Here is a 23651-nt window from a genome sequence, read left to right as displayed (position 1 = left end):
TACTAGTCCCACACGTGGGAAAATTGTTATTTTATGTTGTTAAATTTGTTGAAATCTTTTGAGTGTTTGTTTTTCAGGTGGAAATCTTTGTCCTCTTTGTAAAACAATTATTAATTGTGTCTAAAAATGACATTTGTTCAGTATATTTACTTGTTTCTTATAAAATAATTAAAATGAAAACGGAAAAAAAAACCCTCTCAGTTCTAATAACGTCTCCCGGAGCTGGTGGGCCATCCGTGGGTCTCGGGCCCGGGGACACGAGGCCTGTAGGGCCTCTCTCCCTCGGTCATCCACAGAAGCTCAGTCAGAGCAGCGGAGGGCGGGGCCGGGCGGGCCGAGCAGCCGCGGACTGACGCAAATTAATCACAAGGTGGGAAATCAGAAGAAGAAGTGCGGCGCTCGGCGTGTGCGGGACAAACACCGTGGACAAAGTGCGCGGGGCCTGCGGACTCTGAGTCTGGACACCCTCGTTAGTGAACGAGGCGACAAAATAAAGTCACGTGATCCAAAATGGGCAGTCCTCTGACGGTGCTGAAAAAAGCCATTTTCTGGCGCTGCTGCAAATTCTGTCCAAGTCCCAAATAACTGAGCCGCCCTGCGCCGAGGACGCGGACCCTCGGAGGAGAGACCAGGTAGGACCGCGCGTCGCGGATCGCTTTTGTTTATCGCGCTCATCGCGGCTCAGTTTGCGGAGGCGCAACGCGAGGCGCACGGTGTCACATTCGAGTCTCCCTTGTTCGCCTCCTGGTACAGCAGCCCTGTCAGTGGATTTAAGATGGCTGCTTTGTGTACCAGTGTGCTTTTCTGCGGCTCGGTGCCCCCCTCCGAGCCGCCGCGTTCGCCCCCGGCGCTGGGTTGAGGTGCGGGCTCGGACGGCGGAGCTCCGCGGGGAGGGGAAATGCTCTTTGTTGGGCTGGAGGAGATGAGCTGGTGCACGAGATGAGGCCACACAGGGGCGGTCGAATAGCCCGCTGCCTGCCGTGTGCCCCTCACAGTCTGCGCTGAGCTGCTCGGCTCCTGCTCCCGGCTCGTCCCTGAACCCAGCACCGGGATTTGGGGGGCTTTCGTCGGGCTCCGTTTGTTGTGGTTTCGCGAGCCGCTGACGCGGTGCAGACAATGTGTGAGGGGATCCGGGCACAATGTGGGGGATGACCCGCAGTCTCCAGCAGTAAGCGCTCATAAAACCCCCTCACGTTCTCTGCTTCTCCTGCAGATCAGCCCAGATGGATAAAATGCAGCCTAACCGGATCAAAATCACAGATCTGAACCCACACCTCACATGCCCTCTGTGCGCCGGCTACCTGATTGATGCTACGACCATCGTAGAGTGCCTGCACTCCTGTAAGTCCCTCACATGAATGCACCACCTTACATGCATGCACACCGTTTCCATCAGACCTCTGCTCTTGATGATGTTGAAGGGAGGTGAAGAGGCTGATGTTGAGTCACACACTCCACCTCAATTAGGCCTGTAGGAGGTCCACTTCAGGGACCACACTTGCACAGCAGCACATGACTGCATCTTCTGGGTTGTGTTGAAACTGCTCGTGCTGGATGTTCATGTTAAACGTGGGCAAAGTTTCAACTGACGGTCAAGGAATCCCCGTGAGCCAAAACACCAGGCTTCACACTGACAGACCTTTCTAATCTTGGATCTGTGTGATGTCACAGAGGGGATATCCCTAATATGGGCGTCAGGAACCAGAGCTAATCTATGGAGAGCCATCATCTCCTTATTAAGGGTGCTATTCTGAAAATTGCTGCAGGTAGCCTCAATGAATAAGAGCAAATGGAGCTAAAATAGGTTCTTACGCCTGCTTCGAGAACACGGGTGGGAAGCCAGCTTCATTCAGAGAGCCGTACTTACTTAAATGATACAAAGGGCTACACAGAGCTGAAGCACACTGCGCCACATTTGCTAAACTCTATCACTTTGGTAGACTTAAGGATAAGAATGAGTCCCACAACTTTCTGACAGGTTGGTCGCTCTGTGACCGTCTCGAGCACCATGACATAAAAGAATCCACTGAAAAGCTGAATCAGTGTTTCCTTTTTATTTCTATTCACCATCTGAGTAATAGACTGGTTTAGGTTTTCTGTCCCAATGTTTGAGGCCGGTTTGAGACAGTGGGCCGGCCTCCTCTGGGACTTATTTTGCTTTTGTAAAGCCATCATCTTCTTTGTTTTTGTAAATGTCCTATCAGTTGTGTAAATGAATTTCAACAACTGCCAATTTTCATTTAATTTTGCCTTTAAAAACACTCTCGTCATACTAGATATTCAGGCTCATGTTCCCCGGATGCTGTTTGTTTCTGAGCAATAATTAAAACAGACATTAAAAAAGTAATTACGAGGCTTCCGTGTGTGGATAAGAAGGAGCTGCTTGTGGTGGTTGATGGAGATGCTATCAGGAGGCTGCTGCTCGCTTCGTGCCTGAAATCAAAATGGCAGATGCCATAAAGCTGCTCGTGGTGCTGTGATGTCACTAAAATTTACAGAAAGGTGTTTCACTGCAATCAAAACCCAGAAAAGAAACTCTTGATCATTGTCCTTATTTCTGTCACAGACACGAGAACCAGTGTGAAAACAAAAACCAAAGAAAAGCTGATTGCAAGCGCACGGTTCCCACCCACTTGTGCAAGAGTAGCCAATCAAAAGAAAGATGGCTGAAAGGCAAAGAAGGCAAATCGGCTTGTTTCGGACAGAGGAAGAACTGAGGGGATGCTTGAAGGCTCAGAATAGATAGATAGGGATTATTATGAATTGTGGTTCATGCAAAGCTGCTGTAGTAGAGTCAAAGAGTTAAACTATGGAGCAGAAATGTCTTGTTTCATTGTATGGCATCAAAAGCAGTCAAGAACCTGTGTTGACACCTTATCACTGAGTAAATGAATAAAGAGAACGCTATCGGAAGTGATGCCATAAAGCTGCTCGTGGTGCTGTGATGTCACTAAAATTTACAGAAAAGTATTTCACTGCAATCAAAACCCAGAAAAGAAACTCTTGATCATTGTCCTTATTTCTGTCACAGACACGAGAACCAGTGTGAAAACCAAAACCAAAGAAAAGCCGATTGCGAGCGCACGGTTCCCACCCACCTGTGCAAGAGTAGCCAATCAAAAGAAAGATGGCTGAAAGGCAAAGAAGGCAAATCGGCTTGTTTCGGACAGAGGAAGAACTGAGGGGATGCTTGAAGGCTCAGAATAGATAGATAGGGATTATTATGAATTGTGGTTCATGCAAAGCTGCTGTAGTAGAGTCAAAGAGTTAAACTATGAAGTTTCATTGTATGGCATCAAAAGCAGTCAAGAACCTGTGTTGACACCTTATCAACAATGAATAAAGAGAACGCTATCGGCACCAAGGGGAAGCCTGTCCTGGTATAGAGCGTCAGCCTGTTGCTATGCAGAAAACAGCACAAAATAATCATCATAAATGATAAAGTAAGGAGTGAATTGGCACATTTAGCCAGTCCTTTACTCTCATCAGGAAGTGTCCCAAATCCTGGAAGTGACCCAGGAATGTCAGCTTAGCAGCTTTAATAAGACCTCTCTTGAATTCTCCAGATAGTAAGGAAAGGTGCTTCAATGCATCCTTTGTTACCTCCTTAGCAGAGGACACACCGGACCATCCTTTATGAAAGGGGAGGTGTTCACAGTTCATGGATGATGCACCATCCAACAAACAGTCAGCGTGACTGACAGCTGCTGCAGAGCATCTATAGAAGTTCATACGTTTGTTTCCTGGATTTATCAACTGGTGCTAATGAAGTACGTGTCTTTATATGAGCTCTATCGAACTAGTTTGGAAGTTTTATTAAAGATGTCAAAGTGTGGTTAAGGTTCTGGATAATTAAGCTTGGATGCCTGTTGTCGTATCGCTTTCTAATTATCATGAAATCTTTTTGTCGTTTGGCTCGCTGGAGGAAGTGATGGATGGAGTGATTTAGACAAAGGAAAAGAAAGATTTCTCTGAAATGTGGTTTTTATTATAATGAAGAGATATTTTTCACTGGCGGCTCTGGTTTAGATGACCTGCACGAGGCAGCGTGGCGAGAAAACAGGGGGAAGTGTGTTTTGTAGCAGCAGACATCCTCCATCAGGCTGGTGAGCAGTCCAGCGAGAGCGCAGATGGATTCTCCGAGCATCCAGCTTCTGTTCCCGAGTCCTTCGCACCTTTGCTTGACCTCGTCACGCTGAGGTCACGGAAACAGAGGCTGGACTGCATCGCCGCAGGGAATTTCCCTTTGTTAATGAATTTTAGGGCAAAGTCTGCAAACACTTAAGCATATTTTCAAAATCAGATGTCCTGTTGAACGTGCACGTTGCATTTTAAAGTAAATTTAATTCATATTACGCTTCAAAAGTGTTTCAAGGTGGCTGTCGAGTGGCGAGATCTTTTATTTACTTTATTGCGCACATACCTGTGGCGATGTTGGGTTCATTTTGGTTGCACACGCACAAACACACAGCTCTATGTAAGCGCTTTTTCACTCGAGCGCACACTGAATTTGGTTCAGGATCTTCCCAAAGGACACTTCTGTGTGCAGACTGAACCGCAGACCCATGGGGCCTTGGCTGTTAAAGAGGCCTCTAATGACACAAAAACCCTTTAAAATAGACGAACGCATAAAAGAAACGACGTTACTAAAACCTAACTGTGTGCTTTGCACCGAGTCTTCATCCTGAGGGTAAAGGCGGAGAGTGTTCTGGACTTTCACACTGACAGACTTTTCTAATCTTGGATCTGTGTGATGTCACAGAGAGGGGATATCCCTAATATGGGCGTCAGGAACCAGAGCTAATCTACGGAGAGCCACCAACTCCTTATTAATGCTGCTCGTCCTCTAACAGCTTGTTCTCTCTCCACGTGTAGTTTGTAAAACATGCATCGTTGCCTTCCTCGAGACAAATAAGTTCTGTCCTCGATGTGACGTCCAGGTCCACAAGACGTGTCCACAGCTCAGCATCAGGTAATCCCGTCTGCTTCGTGTCATTTTTCTCCCTAACCTCTCCAAATTCATGTTTCATATCTGACATGAATGTTTTTCTTTTCCGTTTCTCATTCCAGAGCAGACAAAACTCTGCAAGACATCGTTTATAAGCTCGTTCCGGGGTTATTCAAAGGTAATGACTGCAGTTTCGGGAGGCAGCGAAGGCTTAGTCACGTCTTTGTCATAGATTTCAGTTTCACGATGCGCGTGGCTTTTCCCCGCAGATGAGATGAAACGGAGGCGGGACTTCTACGCAGAGAATCGTGTGCTGGAACCGGGGGAAGTGGTGGAGACGTTCAACATAGCGGAGGACGAAATTATCAGTCTGTCCATACAGTTCTACGAGAGGAACAAGTGAGTCAGTCGTTTCCTTCTTATTTTTATTTTACTCGAGAATAAGAGCGAGAACCGTTAATCTGTGGTCACTAAAAGTTACCGCTGAGAGAACAGCGAGTCCGCCTGCGCGTGTCCTTTTATATTTGCTCTTATTTAGCTGTTTATGTGCACGTATAGATGGAGAAGATTTACTTCATCCTCAAATTTTGTCAATTATTTTTGTTACAGCAGCCAAACTTGGCTCAATAAAAACATAGGTTTAAAAAAATCTATCTATAGATATCTAGATAGAGAGATACAGATATATATCACTTATTAAATATTATAATTTATGCATAATGGGCAGCTCAGTAAGTAAAATCTTCCTTTAATGAGATAAATGAGAAAAGCCTGGGAGTGGTGCAGAGGGCGTCTCAGGTCAAATTCAAATTTACACGACTACTCGTGACCTAAAGAAAAAAAGAAAAGGCTATGAATAAGAGAGGAAATAAATATGAAAATTAAAAAGGGTAAATTTAACTAGGAAGGAATAAAATAAAATATAAAAATTAAAGTTAAAAATGAGATAACTGTACAACACAAATTAGAATGAAGGGTAAATTTAACTAGGAAAGAATAAGATAAAATATATAAATTAAAGTTGAAAATAAAATAACTGTACAACAAAATACACAGTATAGAAATATATAAGAATGTATGAAGAAATATAAAGGAATATAATATAAAGGTCATTTGTTATCTATGGGTATGCACAGACATTTGGATGAGCTGAATCTAAACAGTGTGCTGATTCAAACTGAAATCATTCACCAATGAAGGAGGAAAATTCCCCCAGCAGCTCATATGGACTCAGTCAGACAGCTGCGAGTTCAATATTCAGGCCACACAAGCAGCCAGACCAGAATTCCTCCGCTCTTCCTTCACAAACTGTACATTCCCTCCACATTCCTCCTTACTGCTCAAATTAATATCTGTTTGCTCAGAAGTCCCAAAACCAGGTACGGTCAGATCAGTGCAGGCTCAGCAGCGAGCGGTTCTTTTTGTCCAAACACCTCATGTTCTCCACGATGACAGCTGGATGAAATGGTTTATATTTCCTCATCAAAGATTTCCATTTAGCTTTAGCTCTGAAATCCCGTCCCCTGCTCTGCAGCTCCTCCAGGGTCGCAGGCCTCGCTCCCGTCAGCGCAGTCGGCTGAAGACGTAAAAAGAAGGAAAACCACACGTAGGCATGCAGAACCTGATTTGACAAGACTTTTAAAACAACAAGTAGTCATTTCACCTCTACATAAAACACAATCTACCACAAAATATGACTTTATCTGTGAATAACGTTGTTAAAATCAGAAATAAAATGAGTTGAGTGAACGGCACAGTGCAAACGGTTACGTTAAAGTCCATAAAATACTTTAAAATACTATAAATACTAATACAGTATTTATATCTTATATATTCTTCTCGCTTCAATGTGTTTGTAACTGGAAGCTTTTGATCATGAAGTGAACAGAAGCAGCTTCCAGCCGGGTCCCAGATTTGTCCAGGCACAATTTATCTGCAGCTCTACGTGCAGTTTTGTTTTTGTTCCACCAGCTGCAATCTGATTCATGCAAAAAACTCTTAAATATTATTAAAATGTAAAGAAATTAAATTATTGTTTAACTGCTTTTTAATTCCCCCCGCAGAAATAATGAGAGGCAGCATTCGGAGATGGAAGGAGACAAGGTAAAGCAAAGATGTTTAAAAGCGGCAGCTGAAGTTAGCCGGTGTAATTATGGTTTTCTGGTCCTCATCCTGGATTAATGCATCGCTCTCTGCTCTTCTCTTTGTTCTCAGTCCAACGGTAAACGCTTCCTGCAGTGCCCGGCAGCCATGTCCGTCATGCACTTAGCGAAGTTCCTCCGCAGCAAGATGGATATACCCAACAACTATCGGGTAATTGGACACACCGCAGCCCCGCACAGTAACGTTTGCAGTATCGATTCTGCAGACGACTTCAAGGCTGAGGTGCAAAAATATAAACGCTTTGTTGTTCCACGGTAGCTGCTACAACGGCGAGGTCATATTGGGTTGCGTTTGTGGGCTATAAAAGAGTTCTGGCAATCATCGCGCTGATACGTGAGCTTTCGGTGCAACGTGATAACGAGCAGACGTTTACCTGAAGTGACACTGCTCCGAAAACTGCAAAATTATTAATGCTGCTTTCATTTTTTTATGGAAGCAGTAGATCAAATGAAGTGAAAGGAAACCCACAAGCAGATTACAACCCAGCTTCACAGATTCACCTTTTTTTTCGGGGTGGGGGGGACCCTGATTAGAACCACTATAAGCTTCCTTTCCAGCAGGGTTAGTGAACACTCAGCCCAAAGTGTTGGCCGCAGCTCGCTGAAAGGTGCTGCAGGTGCAACAAGTAATTCTTAAATCTTTCCACATGTATGTAGATCCCTTAGCTCAGATTAGCACAGTATATCTGGCTATTCAGAGCCCTGCTTTACAGGTGTGGAGGAGTTGTTCCTCGCTCGTGTGGGTTTAGTATTCCAGGTATGTGCCACTTGATAATAAAGTCAGGCGGCTTGAAAGACATTTTTAAAAACTTATTTTCTCCACAAAAAGCTGTTTTGATTTCTGCTTGAAGAGGAAGATGAGCCAGGCTGAAGGATTTCACACACAAGTCAAATATGTGCAACTTAATCCTGTTTGTATGAAACGGTACGTGATTAAAACTGTAGAGCGACGTGGAAAAAACAAAGCTGCGCCTCAACCTCTTTATTTTCAGAAACACGGGTGAAGTAAACTGTCAGGAGCATAAACTGCCCTTGAAGCTAGAGAGAGATTCACGTAAAGCTTGGAGAAGAAAATCTCACGAGTCTGTTTAAATCCGGAATTATTTTATTTGTACGCAGGGAAACAAACCTTTCGCCGTGGTCGTTTATGTCGGTACAAACTTCAAACAGCTCGCCTGGCAGAGGACGTTTTCTCCCGCTAACGTGTTAAATGGGTTTCACGGTGTGTTACAGGTGGAGGTGCTGTATGGGGACGAACCCTTAAAGGACTACTACACACTAATGGATATCGCTTACTTCTACGAGTGGAGACGAGTGAGTGAAACCTTTCATGTCTTTGACTTTGAAACAAACATCAGCAGCTTGATTTGAAATGAGGAGAGTACAAAATGTATTTATTTATTTTATTATTTTTAAGGGTCTGTTTGGATTCAATCAATATATATTTTAAAAAATGCATTTAGGCTTGTAGACATGGTCGAGACAGTCTGCTGAAATACAACTCGAGTATCAGGATTAGGATTAGTCGACTAGTCACGATTACGTCGACTATTAAAATCGTCGACGACTGATTTAATAGTCGATGCTTAGTTTGAAGCTTTGTAAGATCCCAAAAGACGCAGGAATAAGTAGTAGGATTTAAGAGTGTAATAACGGACTGAAACAGAAGATGGCAGCACTGCATGTACAAGGATGCCAGCGGCCGTTAAACCCCGAAGAAGAAGAAGCAGTGTGCCAGAATTCATAGCGCGGCCCAGCTCAGTTGTCAACAATGGCGGCAGCTAGTTAGTTTTAATGTTACTCTTATTATTCTTTCTGGGTCACAAAATAAACGTTTAACATATTTTCAGGCGAGAATGTAGCTGTGTAAACCTCAAATATCTGCTCAGTTTATCAAGACACCACATATTTTCAAAAGCGCTCCGACGTTTTCGGAGACGTCTGTTACCCACTAGCTCGATAGCTAGCCGGGGGCTAGGCTAACTAGAGCCGCTGAGAACACAGGACTCCCGGCAAATAGTTTTCAAACCCACCACCGTCTTTTGCTACTCAGGTTAAACATGATATATAAGTCACTTAGATAACTTAAAAATGTTATTGTTTGGCTTTTTTTAGTATTTTATTTGATCCTGATTAAATCGGTTTGGCTGAGATTAAAGTTAGAGTTTTTACACAGCTGAATAAACGGCAAGCAGATTAAACTCCATTGAAACAATCTGCACATTTCATTAAAATTTAATAAACTCTCATCTTGTCTTTATTTTTAGTTAGCACATACCTTAAACACTTAAAGCTGTAAGCTAATGATAGTTATATAAGAGCAGATGCTGCTGGTGCAATAAGCTGTAGTTTTACGTCCAATGGATGATGATCTGATTAGTCGACTAATCGCAAAAATAATCGGTGACTAGTCGACTATCAAAATAATCGTTTGTGGCAGCCCTAATCAGGATAATGAGGAAAGGTGATTTAAGTGACTTTGGATGTGTTGTGGTTGTTGGTGCCGGGCGGGTTGGTCTTAGTATTTCAGAAACGGCTGATCTTCTAGAATTTCCCCTCCCAGCTATCTCCAGGGTTTACAGAGAATTGTCTGAAAAACAGAAACTGCCAGCAGTCGTCTGACCTGTGGTTTTAACAGGGTGTGTTTGGCCAGAGGAGAATAAGCAGAACTAGGGAAAAAAAAGATTTCCCAGAGGTAACCGAAGCCGTTGTATCCACTGTCCTCACTTCAAAGTCACCAGACTTGTTTTGTTAATCTGGGACTTTTTGGTTTGGACAAATCCTCACTCACTACTTTTGCTAACTACTTTTACTCCCCTGTCCCGTAAGGTAAAGTTCTTGAATCCAAAGGTGTCTGGTGATTTGAGAGGACTATACCAGCTTCATTTCCCCGACTGTAAGGGAAAAATTGTAGAAATGTTTTAAATGTAGTTTAAATTGTATGCATTAATCTTACAATTTAAACAAGTCTGCCTCTCCCAACAAAAGGCTGTGCCGATGGCCGTCTGCTGTCTGTAATAACCGACTCTACCAAAGAGTACCTCGCATAATCCCTTTAAAAAAAAATCCAAGTAAATCCTTTGAGAAATTAAAAAATGGAGGCAGACTAAAGTCTGATGTGATGGATTACTGTCCTGAATAAACTTCAAGTCCTTACAGGTTGAACTGGTATAAACTGTAAAGTAAAACCAGGAACTGCTGGGAAGGAAACAGAGACGCTCCTAAAAGAACAAGCTCAAACAGGACGACTGTGTGGCCACGATGACTGTGCTTCATCAGGCCGACGTTGTTAAAAACATGCTAGAGTCAAGACACGGCTTGGGTCGAGTGGTTTGGAGAGAAAGTTAGAGAGGCAAGGCTGAGGTGGTTTGGACACGTCCAGAGGAGGGCTGGACAAAGGATGCTGAAGATGGAGCTTCCTTGAGCAGGGAAAGAGTAAGAGCACAGAGGAGATTCATGGATGGAGGGCATGCAGAGGGGAGGCCCGGGATCAGGTGAGATGGAGGGAGATGATCTGCTGTAGCGACGCCCGAGGCAAAGCTTTTTCCAGCTACAGCAACAGCTACTTTCATCAGATGCAGTGAAATCTGACTGAGCTGTTTTCAAACACATATCGCAGCCCTCCACGCTTCGAGCGACCGTGTCAGACTCGCTCGCATCAAATGCTTAAGCCACCAGTAAGCGAGCAGACACCCTCACCCTCTCGTTTCCAGTAGAGAGGAAGATCTGATGTCCAAATCTCTCTTTCGGGGTTTATTTTCCCGCACGTTAAACGTTTGTGTTCTACCAAAGAAATGCTCACTTGATGACCTCATCGAGCACAGCAACAGCATCCAGATTAAAAACTGCAACATCGCAAAAGAGGGACTTCAATTAGAGATTTGTTCTATTATGTCTTTAATAACTGTGAAACCTGCATCTCAGTTAGCATAGTTTATCCTGCTTTTCACTGTAACCAGGACCATCGTTTACAAAGTGAACTTTATGATGATTTTTAAGACAGTAAAGTCTTCAGCAAACATCTTTTTGCAACTACAGATATCACCCCCTGCTGGTCGTTAGAAAGAATGACAATCTGAGGCCTTTTTATATATTGACGTCACTTTCTTTGAATCCAGAAGCTGTGTACATCTTTTATATACAGGCTGGAATATTCAACAGTCATTTATCTGTGTCGACTGTCTTTGTGAGCAGCTGGGTGAAGCATTGCTTTGAATTTCTCTTTGAAATGATCAGATCAGTCAGCCCTCTGCTAACGGAGGTAGTAAAAGATGCACTTGTTTTTCTGGGTTAGCATTTTGAGGATTTCAGCTTTTATTTCAGCTGCTGCGTCGTTGATCCTGTCCTAAACAAAAGTGGTGCCCAAATTAGCAGAGTAGCTGTTGGGTTCCTCGCTATCAGAGGACAAACACCCTTTTGTTGGTTTAGTGTTTATTGTACGTGTGGGACTAGTTTAAAAAATGGACTCTGTGTTTTTAAGGGATTTGTTAAGGTCTTGTAAACACATTTTCCCTCTTTCTCTCTGCGTCCGTGCAGACTGGACCCATCCCTCTGCAGTATCTGGTCAAACCCACCCGGAAACGCAGGAGGCCGTCCCAGTCTGCTGCCCAGGGCCACTCCGACGGCGTCAACACCAGCCCAACGTCGGAGAGCGACTCTCAGAGCGACAAAGTCCACAGTCCCGCTGCCGCACAGCCGGCCCGAGCCTCCTCTCAATCCAGCCCGGCGTCCCACAACCTCTCTCCCGCCATCCAAAGCTCCAACGGTACCACTGTGTCCAACAACGCTCAGCGACACGCCCTCTCCTCCAAACAGGCCGCTCGGAAGGTGACTGTCAACGGCACGAGCTCCGGGGCCAGCAAAGAGGAGGCGAGGGGGGGCGACAAAAGCGGCCTGCCTCCCACGACCTAACGCGCGCGCACACGGCGGCGAGGAGGACACTGTTTGAATTGCTTCCTTGTTTCTTTGTGCAGAGCAAAGACAGCTCGGGCCTTCGTCCTTCTGGAAACGCGGGAGGCAGATTTGTGTTATCTTCCAGCAGGAGAGACTGAAACGTGCAGCCAAATAGACACTTGTATGTATGTGCGTGTGCGTGCGTGTTTATGTGTGTTAGACTAGAACAGTGCACACATACAAACTGTACAGTATGTATCAAATGTGAGCATGTGTGCGTACATATGTATAAACTTATCTTTTATACAAGATATTGTAATCGTTTTGTATCGTACACGCAGTGGGTCTGTTTCATTTCCATAAGCATCGATTTGGCCTCCGTGAAACTTGAGACAAAATGCTGAAAGGCATTGCAGTGCGGCTCGCTGCTGAAGCTGGATGTAAAGACGAGGAAGAGAAACTCTTGCTTTAAACAGTCAGACGTGTCAATAACTGCTGTATAAGTGTCCAGTATAAGCAACGGCTCATCAGGTAACACATGCTCATTAAACTGTTGATGCACTTTGTTACGGTCACTTCACACAAACCGACGAGTATTTCCCCGACAGGAGAAGCATTAATATTTACAGAAGCACTACCAAGCTGTTCGTCAGCGTTCTTTCCTTCATGGCAGTCGAAGAACTCAAAAGGGATTTTTGAATATTTGGCCATGTATGTTGTAGTTCCATGCATTCCAAGCATTCCTTTGATTTTTTTTTTTTCTTCTTTCCGTTCAACAATGATGCTTTGTTTTTTTTGTTTTTTTCCAATTACAAAAAAGCAGCCATATGTGCATGTTTTAGGTCAATAAAATGTTTACTTACTAGGTTTTTCTGACCCGAGTGTCCTGTTTATGCTCCGCCGACTCGTTCTCATCGTCCTCCTGAGAAGAATGAGACCGCCTTCCTTCGTTTTAACGTGGTGTGAATTAAATGTTTGGCACAGCTGCATCATAAACAACCACAGCTGTATTTTATAATCTGAGATGTAACAGTGCTCATTACATTTTTTTTTTTTTTCAAAATATTTAGGGCGACTTCTAATTAAATTCACAACATGGTGCAAAGTGGCAGGACAGTTTTTTTGTTTTGTTTTGTTTGCTGTGTTTAATCATTGCTTTGAAGCCAGAGTGGGTACTCTGGCTTCCTCACACAGACCAGAGGCGAGCAGTTAGTGGGGTTAGGCCAGGGGTGGGCAACTCCAGGCCTCGAGGGCCAGTGTCCCTGCAGGTTTTAGATGTGTCCTCGAACCAACACAGCTGATTTAAATGGCTAAATAGCTCCTCAACATGTCCTGAAGTTCTCCAGAGGCCTGGTAACGAACTAATCATGTGATTCAGGTGTGTTGACCCAAGGTGAGATCTAAAACCTGCAGGACACCGGCCCTCGTGGACTGACATTGCCCACCCCTGGGTTAGGCTCATTGGTGATTATAAATTGCCGGCAGGTGTGAATGTGAGTGTGATGTCTCGTTGTGTTAACCCTGAGGTTAACAGGAGAAGACGAATGGATGGATGACAGCTGAGGAAATGAAAGCAACACTCGATCATCTCAGGCTGCATCCCAATTCAGGGTCTGCAGCCTTAACGGTCCACAAGGGCCGCGTACTTAAAGACCGCTAAGGCCGGAAGTGTGAGGCCTGTGAAATGAGACGGTCTAGCCTCCGTTGCGCTGCCCAGGTTGCCTAGCAACCATGATACTAACAGCTGGAAATGTTTCATACAGCTTTGTTTGACAGAAATGAAGGAGAAAATCTTTTGTTCATTTGTTTGTTTGTTTCAACATGAGCTTTGATCATTCTCTGATTAAGCTCAGCTATTGAACGGCGTATATTTTAAAGTAAAGGCTTTAAAACCAAGTTAGTACAAACGTCACTAATGTCACATAACTTTGCCGACATGTGGCCAACAGTAATGTTTTAATGTTCTTCGTTATTAAACATTTGCACATAAATAAGTGACATAATATTCAGTACTTAAAGTTTACTCCCTCATCCACCGTTTTTTTCCAGCAAAATTATCCACACCCACCGCCGCGCTATGCATTCTGGGATATGTTGGGCCACGAAGTCTACACCGCCACGTCCTTAAAATTCAGGGAAATGAAGGACGCATTTGAGGGCCGCATTTCGAGCAGCCTTTGAATTGGGACAGCCTTCGTCGCGTCGCTGTAACGTAATCGGCCTTAAAATGCGGCCTTTAAGGCTGCAGACCCTGAATTGGGATACAGCCATAGTATAACACAAGGTCAGTTACACTTCAGGAACGAGAGTCTGTCCAGTTAGGAAGGATCAACTTTTGTGAGTCTTTGTCACTATTGGTAGCAGGAGACCATGTCTGAGCATGCTCCTGGATGGACAGTGCTATTTGGTAGCATCAGATGCATAACATCTGAGAAGTACTCAGTTAGATTCAGGACTGGGGACCTGATCCTATTCTCCTGGAGTCTGATAGTCTGGTCAGAAATGTGTATGAGCAGCTTGCTGTAGGTCACTTTGTAAAGCTCTGGTAGTGCTCCTCGTGAGCAGATACCAGTCCTGCTGCTGGGTTGAAGCTCTTCTACATCGCTCCTCGCATCTGTTTACTGGTATCTCCTTCATTGTCTTGAAACTTGCTGGAGACGCATCAAACCCCGTGATGGCTCGTACAGATGTGCTATCATGGAGCAGCTGGAAAACCTGTGCAACCTGAATTGAGTGCAGGAACTGTCTCATGCTACAAGTAGTGAGAAGGACCCCAGCAAAATGCAAAACCAGAGAAAAATTAGGAGGGATAACCAGACGGCAGTGATCTGTGAGCCTTAAGTGGCTCATCTTGTTCTTGCCTCTTCAGTGCACCTTTTTGGAACGTGTTCTCCTAACTGGAGAAACTGATAGGGGCGGGACATGGGGCCAGAGCTGCTTTAGCAAAAGTCCTGTTAAAGAGATTTCCCAGCTAGAGCCATGAGAATGTAAAGGTTTTAAATAATAATACAAATGTCAAAGACATCAGCTCAGAGTACAGACAGCCCTGTTTATTTTTACTTTACATACACCATTCAAAAGTTCAGTGGAAAGAAGAGAGTGACTTGTCTCTGTGGAGTGAGCTAATGACTGTCACAGCCTTCCACCAACTCCAATTTCATCTCATGGACACAAAACTGGAGCTTCAAAATCAAGGCCAGCATAGCACTGCATCCCAACTTCTTCATGGAGCGCCTGCTGGGTTGTTTGCCGCAGGAATCTTAATATTTGGCCTTCGATTCGCTAAATACCCCCAGTATAAACTTCTCTCTGTTTTACCGTAAAGTCATCCTAATGTGACTGCAACAGTGTCTTTGTCATGAAAGTCGAATCGCTGATGAAAACACTGACAGGAAACGCACACCCCTCCACCCTCAGGACTCTGCTGGTTCGTGTAGCGGAGCAGACGCAATGAAGTCCTGCTTGTGCGTGCCGTCGCAGTAGGGCGGGTTGCTTGTGTGTTTGCATCCACACAACCAAACAGAGGCGTCTTTCTCTGGGACGAAGCGTAGCGGGGAGAGGCCCTGGGCTCGGGTTTTGTGGCTTCCATCGCAGAAAGGCTGAAAGAAATCAAAAATCAAATGCCAAATAATGCTGGAACGCTCATTTAAACAAGAAACAATGTGTCATGTGTAAAACTGTTTTTAATTTTTATATGCTACAGAAAAAAGCTTTCAGAGTTATAAATGGATCGGATTGTTTTGGAATTATGAAACCAATAGATCTGAAAATAATCTGAAACTTTACTCTTTAAAATGTAATCATTTTTTCTTAATTTATTAAACAAAGAACAACTTTATAAAACAAAACAACATTTATGTTTACGATGCTGAGATAATGACTGAATGAATCACCCGTGAAGCTGCCATAGGCTCCAGCATGAACCCTGAATTTGACCAACAAAAGAAAGCGAATGATTGTGTAGGGCAGCGGTGTCCAACTCCAGTCCTTGAGAGCTTCTGTCTTGTAGCTTTTAGATGCATCCCTACTCCAACAAAGCTGGATCAAATTATTGGATTACCTCTTCAGCATGCCATCAAGTTTGTCAACAGCCTGGTAACAAGCCATTCATTTGATTCAGGTGTGTCGCAACAAGGATGCATCTAAAAGCTGCAGGACCTGGAGTTGGACACCCCTGGTGTAGGGACTCACCTGCTTCCTGCTGTGCCCACAGGTGCACCACGAGTAACGCTTCCCACCAACCAGCTCCACTTTGAAAGGCTTCTTAGCTGGGATGACCGGTTTAGGAGGAAGTGTGGACAGCTTGACCTGAGGAAGAGGCAAACTTCTTTTAAAATACATTCTGTGGTCAGTTTATTAGGAATACCATCTAATGTGGTGGGGGCTTGATTTTCACTGTCTCTGTGTGTATGTTAGTTTGTTTCCTCCTCATCAGCCTTGGCTTCAGCTATCCTTCCTGGGTACATTTATGCAGTCACACATATAAAATTTCCACTTACATAAACAAGCGAGCTCTCATACTAATATTACTAAAGTTCACAGAAGGCTGCAGGCCTTGAGGGTACATACAATACTGCTCAAAATTCATATTAAACCTACAGTTCCCCACGTGATTTCTGTTAGTGTAAGAATGCCTGTAGACTAATTAAAATCTAACCAATGAGGCCTCTAACCTCCATTAAAGCAGCTGGAGGAGCTGCGATGTCAAACATCTGTTTTCTATTCCCAGTTTGGGGAAAATAAAAATACAAACTTGGCTCGTGCGTGAGTTGGTTAGCTTAAATGTGGTACAGTTTCTCCAGTGCATAACTTTTTATGTGTGTGAAAACAAATGGCCCGTTAACAGTGCAGCAGCAGTCTGCGTCACATTTACAGAGGCTAACATGTGCAGCGGTTACCTTGGAGGCTGCCGTAGCGGCGAACCAAGGGTGCCTGAAGGTGAAACTGATCCATTTGGGCTCTAATTTGGTCACCACCGTGTTCATGTTTCCTCTGACAGCTGAAGGAAAATCAGCTTCTGACACCAGCTAACCAGCAGCAATTTAAGAATCACGCGACAAACGTTGGAGACAGGTACCGCAAGCAAGGAGAGTCAAACGGAGACAGAAAAGCAAAACACAAACTCGGAGACGCACGACAGCTAACTGAAGCTGCTAGCGTCCTCAACAGTCACGTGTTAGTAGCTCAACCAATCACCGGGCACATGTCGGAGAAAGGCAAACTGAATGGAACTGATTTGGACTTGGACATATGGAGGACCAATAAGTATAATCTATAGATTTATACTGAATTATTTTACCAATACTTACCATAATTTACATACTTACAGCATATCTCATATTTATAAGTAACAAGCTTTGAAAATATGAGATATGCTGTAAGTATGTAACAGAATTTTACAAACAGCAGAGAGTAGGATGTATTTTTTACTCTCTTGAATGAAATCCTGTGATTCAATGAAACACACAGAAAAAGATGAAATACGACAATGACGCATACACACAACTAAATTTCTTTAGGGACAGAAGAAAGAGGCTGTTAATATCAATTTAATCTATATACAAAATAAAGACGAAAAAAATACATGCTAATATTAATAAATTGCTGTCCCATTTTTTTTTCACTATTTTTTTTCTTTTAATTTTTTAAGTACATGTCAAAAGCAAACTAGACAATGTAAAATTAAACTAATAATAATACCAATAATTATAAAATAATACCAAATTTTATTTGAAAATGTCAGATAAATAGTTTGCAAAATATAGTTCAGCAGATCATGTAGAGAAACTTTACACGAAATACACAATTGTATCAAAACCTGGAGCAGAACAGAAACTAATCTGTTTCTAAACTAAACTTTTTAAAACTATTCCTACAGAGATGCAGCTTCAGATTCCAGAAGATAGTTTATTGAAATACAGTTTCAAGCCTCTCCACAGGTTAACCCTTAACAAACGACTTGAACAAAAGTGCCATACACAGAAAGGCCTTCAGGGGGCGCAGGTGTTCTCTGTCTCAGAGCTTTATGTAGAAACTCTTGGGACAATATCAGCACACACACACATCTTAGACAAATACTGATCATTTGCTCTCGAAACAACCTGTGTTGTGAGACAAATGTGAACTTTCTAAAGTATATGAAGCGTCTATGTGACCAAAAATAATGTTTTAGTACGATATGTGTGATATTCCCATGTTTAATGTTTACTATGAGATAACTTTCCTTTGGCTGAACTCGTCTAACACACTGATTAACTGAAGATTATGGAGTAAATCATAATAATGATACTCTTCACAAATAATATTTCAAATAAAATGTGTCAAACGGCAAAATATTAACGATTATACTTTCCGCACAAAACACTTCAGAGTGCAGGTCAAAGTGGATATACTAAAAAATATTCAACAAAGCTTTAGATAGAATAAACAAGGCTGACTGATTATTATTTTCTTATTTTGAGGATTCGCTCAAAGCCAAAGCAGATAAATAGAATATAGCTGCCTTTATTATTTCATAGTGCCAGATTTCATATGAAACTAAACAAGCAAAATATCATATTTACCAAGTTTATTGCATTTGACCTCAAATAACAACACAGAAATAGTATTTAACATACAATGCTGTTTCTAGCTGACAAAAGCAGGGGCGGACCTAGAAAAATATTCTTAGGGTGGCATGGAAATCTAACGGGGTGGCAAAATCGAAACCTTTTTTAAAAAAAACAACACATATGCAGATTCAAACGCAGTAAGTATACACGTTTCATATAAATATAGTCTTAATTATTTTCTGTAGCCCACATGATTAAACATTTCAGTTACTTAAAACGTGATTTTATGTACTGTATAACCTTTATAATAAATATATTTATAAATATATTGCTGCACCACATTTACACACACAAGTCTAACTTAAGTTTCACTGTTTTTTGTTATAAAAAAATCAAATTGTTACATGGTTAAATTTTACAATTGTTTGCGCTATGGGCTGGATCATTTGCTAATGGTGGTGGTGGTGGTGGGGGAACACTATTCAATGTATTCAGTTTTAGAATAGCCAGGCTCAAAGTGTTAATGCTATCTTGTCTGTTAATAAACAACACTGTCATATGCAAAACTAGGGTGGCACTATGGGTGGCAAGAGATCATTTTAGGGTGGCACATGCCACCCCGTGCCACCCTTCTTGATCCACCCCTGGACAAAAGCAGTAATCTGACTGTGACTCAGTACCACACTGGATAAACTGAATACTGCACTGGTGAAATTAGCGATTGTGATTGGTCCGTTCAATGAGTAATTCAGTGGAGTTAAAGATCTCCACACAAGAAAAAAAGTCTCCATAAAAAGAAGAAAAACATTTGTAATTTTTATTTGGACAGCACCAAAAGCAGATTTACAAAAACACATAATGCACATGGTTTAACCTTCTCCTGCCTACTCATTACTTTTTATCATGTGCATACAAGAATACATTTTAAAGCCAACACACTAGACTTTCAAAGGTTACCAAAACTTTAGTAGAAACTCCTCTAAGGGGCCGACTCAGGAGGTCTGGAGTCACGCAGGTGTTGGAAATGCTGCCCCAGGTGATGTCATTGTGACATTAACACAAAGTTTTCCCACTAAGCATTTTAATGGAATATATAATTGTACTGAAGGGTTAACATACAAAAGCAGTTTATAACAACAAAAACTCCATCTGATTTACCCAAAACAAACAAAGCAGCATTACATGATTTTAATATAAAAAATATGATTTTTTTTTTAACCTGATAAAACTACTGGATAACATGATTATGATGCATCATTTCCTGTAAGAAGACATCATTTAAAGATGCCTTTCAGATACTTCACTACATCCCGGTAGATGACTTTGAGGTGCGAGCCGTCGCAGTACGGAGCGTTTTTGGTTTGCTTGCAGGCGCACAGCAGGACTGTCCTGTCTTTCTCGGGGGTGAAGCGAAAAGGAGAGATACTCGGAGCTTTTTTCGTGTGAGTGCCGTCGCAGAAAGGCTGAAGAAGAGGAAAAAAGCGTGTTGAAGACACAAATTTGAAACATACTTTTATTAGCCTAAAAATGACAGGATGCATGTGCTGCAGACGTATGGCAGTAAGCGATCACTGTGGATGAATCCGGCTATAAGCTGCTGATAAGACAGACTGAAAGGTCTCCTGCTGTCGCTCCTCAGCTGACACATTAGACTTTGAAACTGTGGACTGAAATTGGTTGTTGCTGGTGAGTAGTCTTCATCACCAGTGATGATCCCTGATACAGAACTGAGGTCAGTTTTAAGTAAAAGTTGACATTTTTGCTCTCTGTGAGGTCACATGGTCCTCCACTGAGGGGTCCAGAGGTGCCCGAGAGACGGGCCAAATTCAAACCAGATAAATCGAAGTGATCACATGTGTGGATGGTTAGGTTTTTCATGCCGTTTAAACATCAGTCAGGTGTTCATCATAAAGGAAAGGATCACGTGTAAACCAGAGGGCCTTTTCTTTCTTTTCCTGGACACACCGAAATGAAAGCACAAAGCCCAGACACCGACGATGGATTAGAGTTAATCCAGTTTCCTTTATGTTACTGGGACCTCATCAAGCACCAGTTGTTCTCAACCAGCACGGTGCTTCTTAAAGGGTGGCTTTCAGACGGGTGGGAACGTAAACAGGAGTAAATGAGGCGAAACTCTACGTGATTGATGTGCTGCATTAGCTTTTAGCCCAGATGACCCTCCAGCCCCAAGTGTCTCTGAAACCTGAGCCTCACCTGCTTCTTGCTGTGGCCACAAGCGCACCAGGCGTAGCGTTTTCCAGCAGACAGCTTCACCCTGTAGGGAAGCCGGGCGGCAGGAACTGCCTGGGTCGACTCCAGACAGCACCGAACCTGGGGCACAAAGTGAGACACAAACTTAACTCATCGTCCACACTAATGGATACCACAACATCCTGCAGTGACACATCCTGTGTGGTCTAAGCCAAAACACAACTCCAGGCTCTCAGAGGGCTGTTTGAATAACAATCAGAGTGATGGAGTGCTGCCTCACATGACCCGAGGCATTCGCAATCACACAAACTCCTTCAGGTTTACTTTGAGAACCCAAATTAAAAACGTTTGTTTTGCTTACATCACAAAATGACACTGTAATCGCTGTGATGTCACCGTTTTGGTTCCACTGGATAAAAAACTCAAACAAATGAATAATAATGTAAAAACTTTGAATAAGTGGGTCTACATTTTTACACTCAAGCTTAACCCCACAAAGAAAAAGAGGAAGTGGGACTGGGAAGTCAGATTAGTGCTTTCTGATTATAGTTTAAGTTTTTTAACCTCTGGAGCTGAAAAATGAGACTGTCACAAACTGCAGTTCCTCTGAAGTCCTCTAAAAGATGGACAGTCACCATGGCATCGCCTGTTTTGAAGTCTCAAGCAGAGCGGTTCCTTTCAGACGGTAAAGGTGACCAGAAATGACTAAATGTGATGTCATCAGCATGACCTGAAACTAACCTCTGAGCCCATAAACTCAATATGAGAGAGCTTATTAAGGTCATAGAGCAAAGAGTCGCTCTCAGATAACCAGGGTCTCCCCGTGCCTTTTTGGAAAGCTGAGTTCATCTTTAGTGTCACACGCAGGCCTGATTACAGTCAGACCAGCTGAATCCAGAAATCACTTAAACAGAACCAGAAGTGAAGCAGGAGAAAAAGCTCTCATAGAGCAACACATCATGCCACGATCTACAGAAACAGAAAAAACAAAGCCATTGACATGTATCAGTGTGGAAAGGGTTACAAAGCCATTTCTGACAGAGTCCAGTGAATCACAGACTCATCCAGGAGGTCACAGGAGAAACCAGAACAACATCTGTGGAACCGACTTGCCTCAGTGAAGTTTGGTATTCAACAACAAGAAAGAGACTGGGTGAAAAGGAGGGCTCCACGGAGAAAACCACTGCTGACTGAAAAAAAACATCTCGACCATCCACAAGAGTCTTGGGAAAAAGATTGTGCGGACTGACGAGATAAAAGCAGAACTTTTTGGTCCTGTTACATCTGGGATAAATAGCATTTCATTAGAAATGGTAAATGGCCTGTATTTGTATAGCGCTTTACTAGTCCCTAAGGACCCCAAAGCGCTTTACAGAACCAGTCAGCTACATTGTAGCCACAGCCACCCTGGGGCGCACTGACAAAGGCGAGGACACTGGCGCCACCACCAGTAGGCAACGGGTGAAGTGTCTCGCCCAAGGACACAATGACCGAGACTGTCCAAGCCGGGGCTCGAACCGGCAACCTTCCGATTACAAGGCGAACTCCCAACTCTTGAGCCTCGATCTCCCCATTAGAAGAACATCAAACCAACAGTTAAACGCGGTGGTGGAAGTGTGATGGTCTGGGGATGCTCTGCTGTTCCAGGACGACTCGCTGTGACTGCTGGAAGCATGAATTCTGCTCTCTACCAGGAAATCCTGAAGGAGAATGAATGAAGCAGGACAACGATCCAAAAAACACACCAGCAGGTCCACCTCTGGGTGGTCTAGTCAAAGTCTGGCCATATATCTGATTATGGTTATCCTAAATCATATCATGCTGGAAACCCCCAAAAGTGTCTGAATTAAATCAATTCTGCAAAGATTGGTGGGCCAATTTTTACTCCTTTACACAGGGCAGGAAAGTTTGGAAGAAATCCTCATTTAATAAGTGCATTTTGTATTGACTCGGGTTATCTTTGACTAATATTAAAATGTGTTTGATCTGAAACTTTAAGTGTGACAAAAATGCGAAACACTAAGAGGACAACTGCTCTGCATCCATCCTGATATTTGTGCGTGCACGTGAGGGGGACCAAGCCCTCACGTGCTGTACCTGCAGGTTGACTCCCACAGAGCATCGGGGCTAAAGGTGACTAAAAGAGGGCGCGTCAGGTTGTTTGTTTGCACAGAAAAAAAAAAAAAGAAATTGGGAAATGTCGGCAGTCTGCTCCGTGGATGTCCCACTGTGACTCAGCATTCTTTAAATACGGCCGCAGCAGCAACGAGAGCAACACAAACAGCTGATAACACAATAATTAACTCGGCAGGCGGACTCACTGTGGGAGAATAAGCAGCCAGGAGGAGCTGAGGTCGTCGGAAGGTCTGCGCACCTCCTCTGCGCATGGTGACTACAAACCGGGCTGTGTTCATGCTGCTGCGGGCCAGCTCCTGATGCTCCTTTAGAGAAAATCCGCGCACAGCTGGTGCACAAAACTTGAACCGACTTCAGTAAAAGTTACAATATGGCTGGCAATGCAAGCTGATTGGGCTGTAAAAGCCTCCCCGCGGTGAGGACACGCCCCCTGTCTCACCGCTCCTCCTCCTCTTCCTCCCACGCGCTGCATCCATCGTTATATCGCTCATACCTGCAATAAATAATAATGTACACACCACTCGTTAATGAATGACTGACTGCTTCATTACTGAGAACCCTGAATGCGTGGAAGTCCACTAGCGCATTTTTTTAAGAACACACATGAATTACTTAAATTAGTGAAAAAATCATATATGTGAAGATGACATCAAAAGCTGATGTGAAAACGAGATTCCACATTAATGAGAGTAAATATGTTTTGTTTTTTTGTATAAATAAATTTTGATTTGATTTTGTTACATGAACCTT

At 43.3% G+C, this 23651-nt stretch overlaps 2 protein-coding genes across 5 annotated transcripts; one reads left to right on the top strand and one right to left on the bottom strand.

Annotated features, from left to right (window-relative positions):
• Nucleotides 1–365: 365 nt before the first annotated feature.
• Nucleotides 366–12021, top strand: LOC146516171 (polycomb complex protein BMI-1-like). 2 transcript variants are annotated; one of them, XM_085164114.1, is made up of 9 exons: nucleotides 366–632; nucleotides 1214–1341; nucleotides 4876–4972; nucleotides 5071–5126; nucleotides 5218–5347; nucleotides 7012–7051; nucleotides 7163–7261; nucleotides 8344–8424; nucleotides 11647–12021. In XM_085164114.1, exons 2-9 carry the CDS (start codon nucleotides 1224–1226, stop codon nucleotides 12019–12021), a joined length of 996 nt encoding a protein of 331 aa, XP_085020240.1. In that variant the 5' UTR covers nucleotides 366–632; nucleotides 1214–1223. The 2 variants fall into 2 exon arrangements, with proteins under 2 accessions (XP_085020240.1, XP_085020241.1); XM_085164115.1 differs by lacking the exon at nucleotides 366–632 and having other exon boundaries at nucleotides 639–1341.
• Nucleotides 6782–23559, bottom strand: LOC146516170 (uncharacterized). 3 transcript variants are annotated; one of them, XM_085164119.1, is made up of 4 exons: nucleotides 23087–23556; nucleotides 20769–20885; nucleotides 16195–16311; nucleotides 6782–15602 (listed from the first exon to the last, which is right to left on the bottom strand). In XM_085164119.1, the coding sequence occupies exons 1-4, from the start codon at nucleotides 23177–23179 to the stop codon at nucleotides 15417–15419; spliced, it is 513 nt and encodes a 170-aa protein (XP_085020245.1). In that variant the 5' UTR covers nucleotides 23180–23556; the 3' UTR covers nucleotides 6782–15416. The 3 variants fall into 3 exon arrangements, with proteins under 3 accessions (XP_085020245.1, XP_085020247.1, XP_085020246.1); XM_085164121.1 differs by lacking the exons at nucleotides 20769–20885; nucleotides 23087–23556 and adding an exon at nucleotides 16902–17199; XM_085164120.1 differs by lacking the exons at nucleotides 6782–15602; nucleotides 16195–16311 and adding an exon at nucleotides 17644–20017 and having other exon boundaries at nucleotides 23087–23559.
• Between the last annotated feature and the right edge of the window lie 92 nt (nucleotides 23560–23651).

This window comes from Neolamprologus multifasciatus, chromosome 6, assembly GCF_963576455.1.
Source record: "Neolamprologus multifasciatus chromosome 6, fNeoMul1.2, whole genome shotgun sequence".
NCBI classification, from domain to species: domain Eukaryota; kingdom Metazoa; phylum Chordata; class Actinopteri; order Cichliformes; family Cichlidae; genus Neolamprologus; species Neolamprologus multifasciatus.
This window is presented reverse-complemented; position numbering and strand designations above follow the sequence as displayed.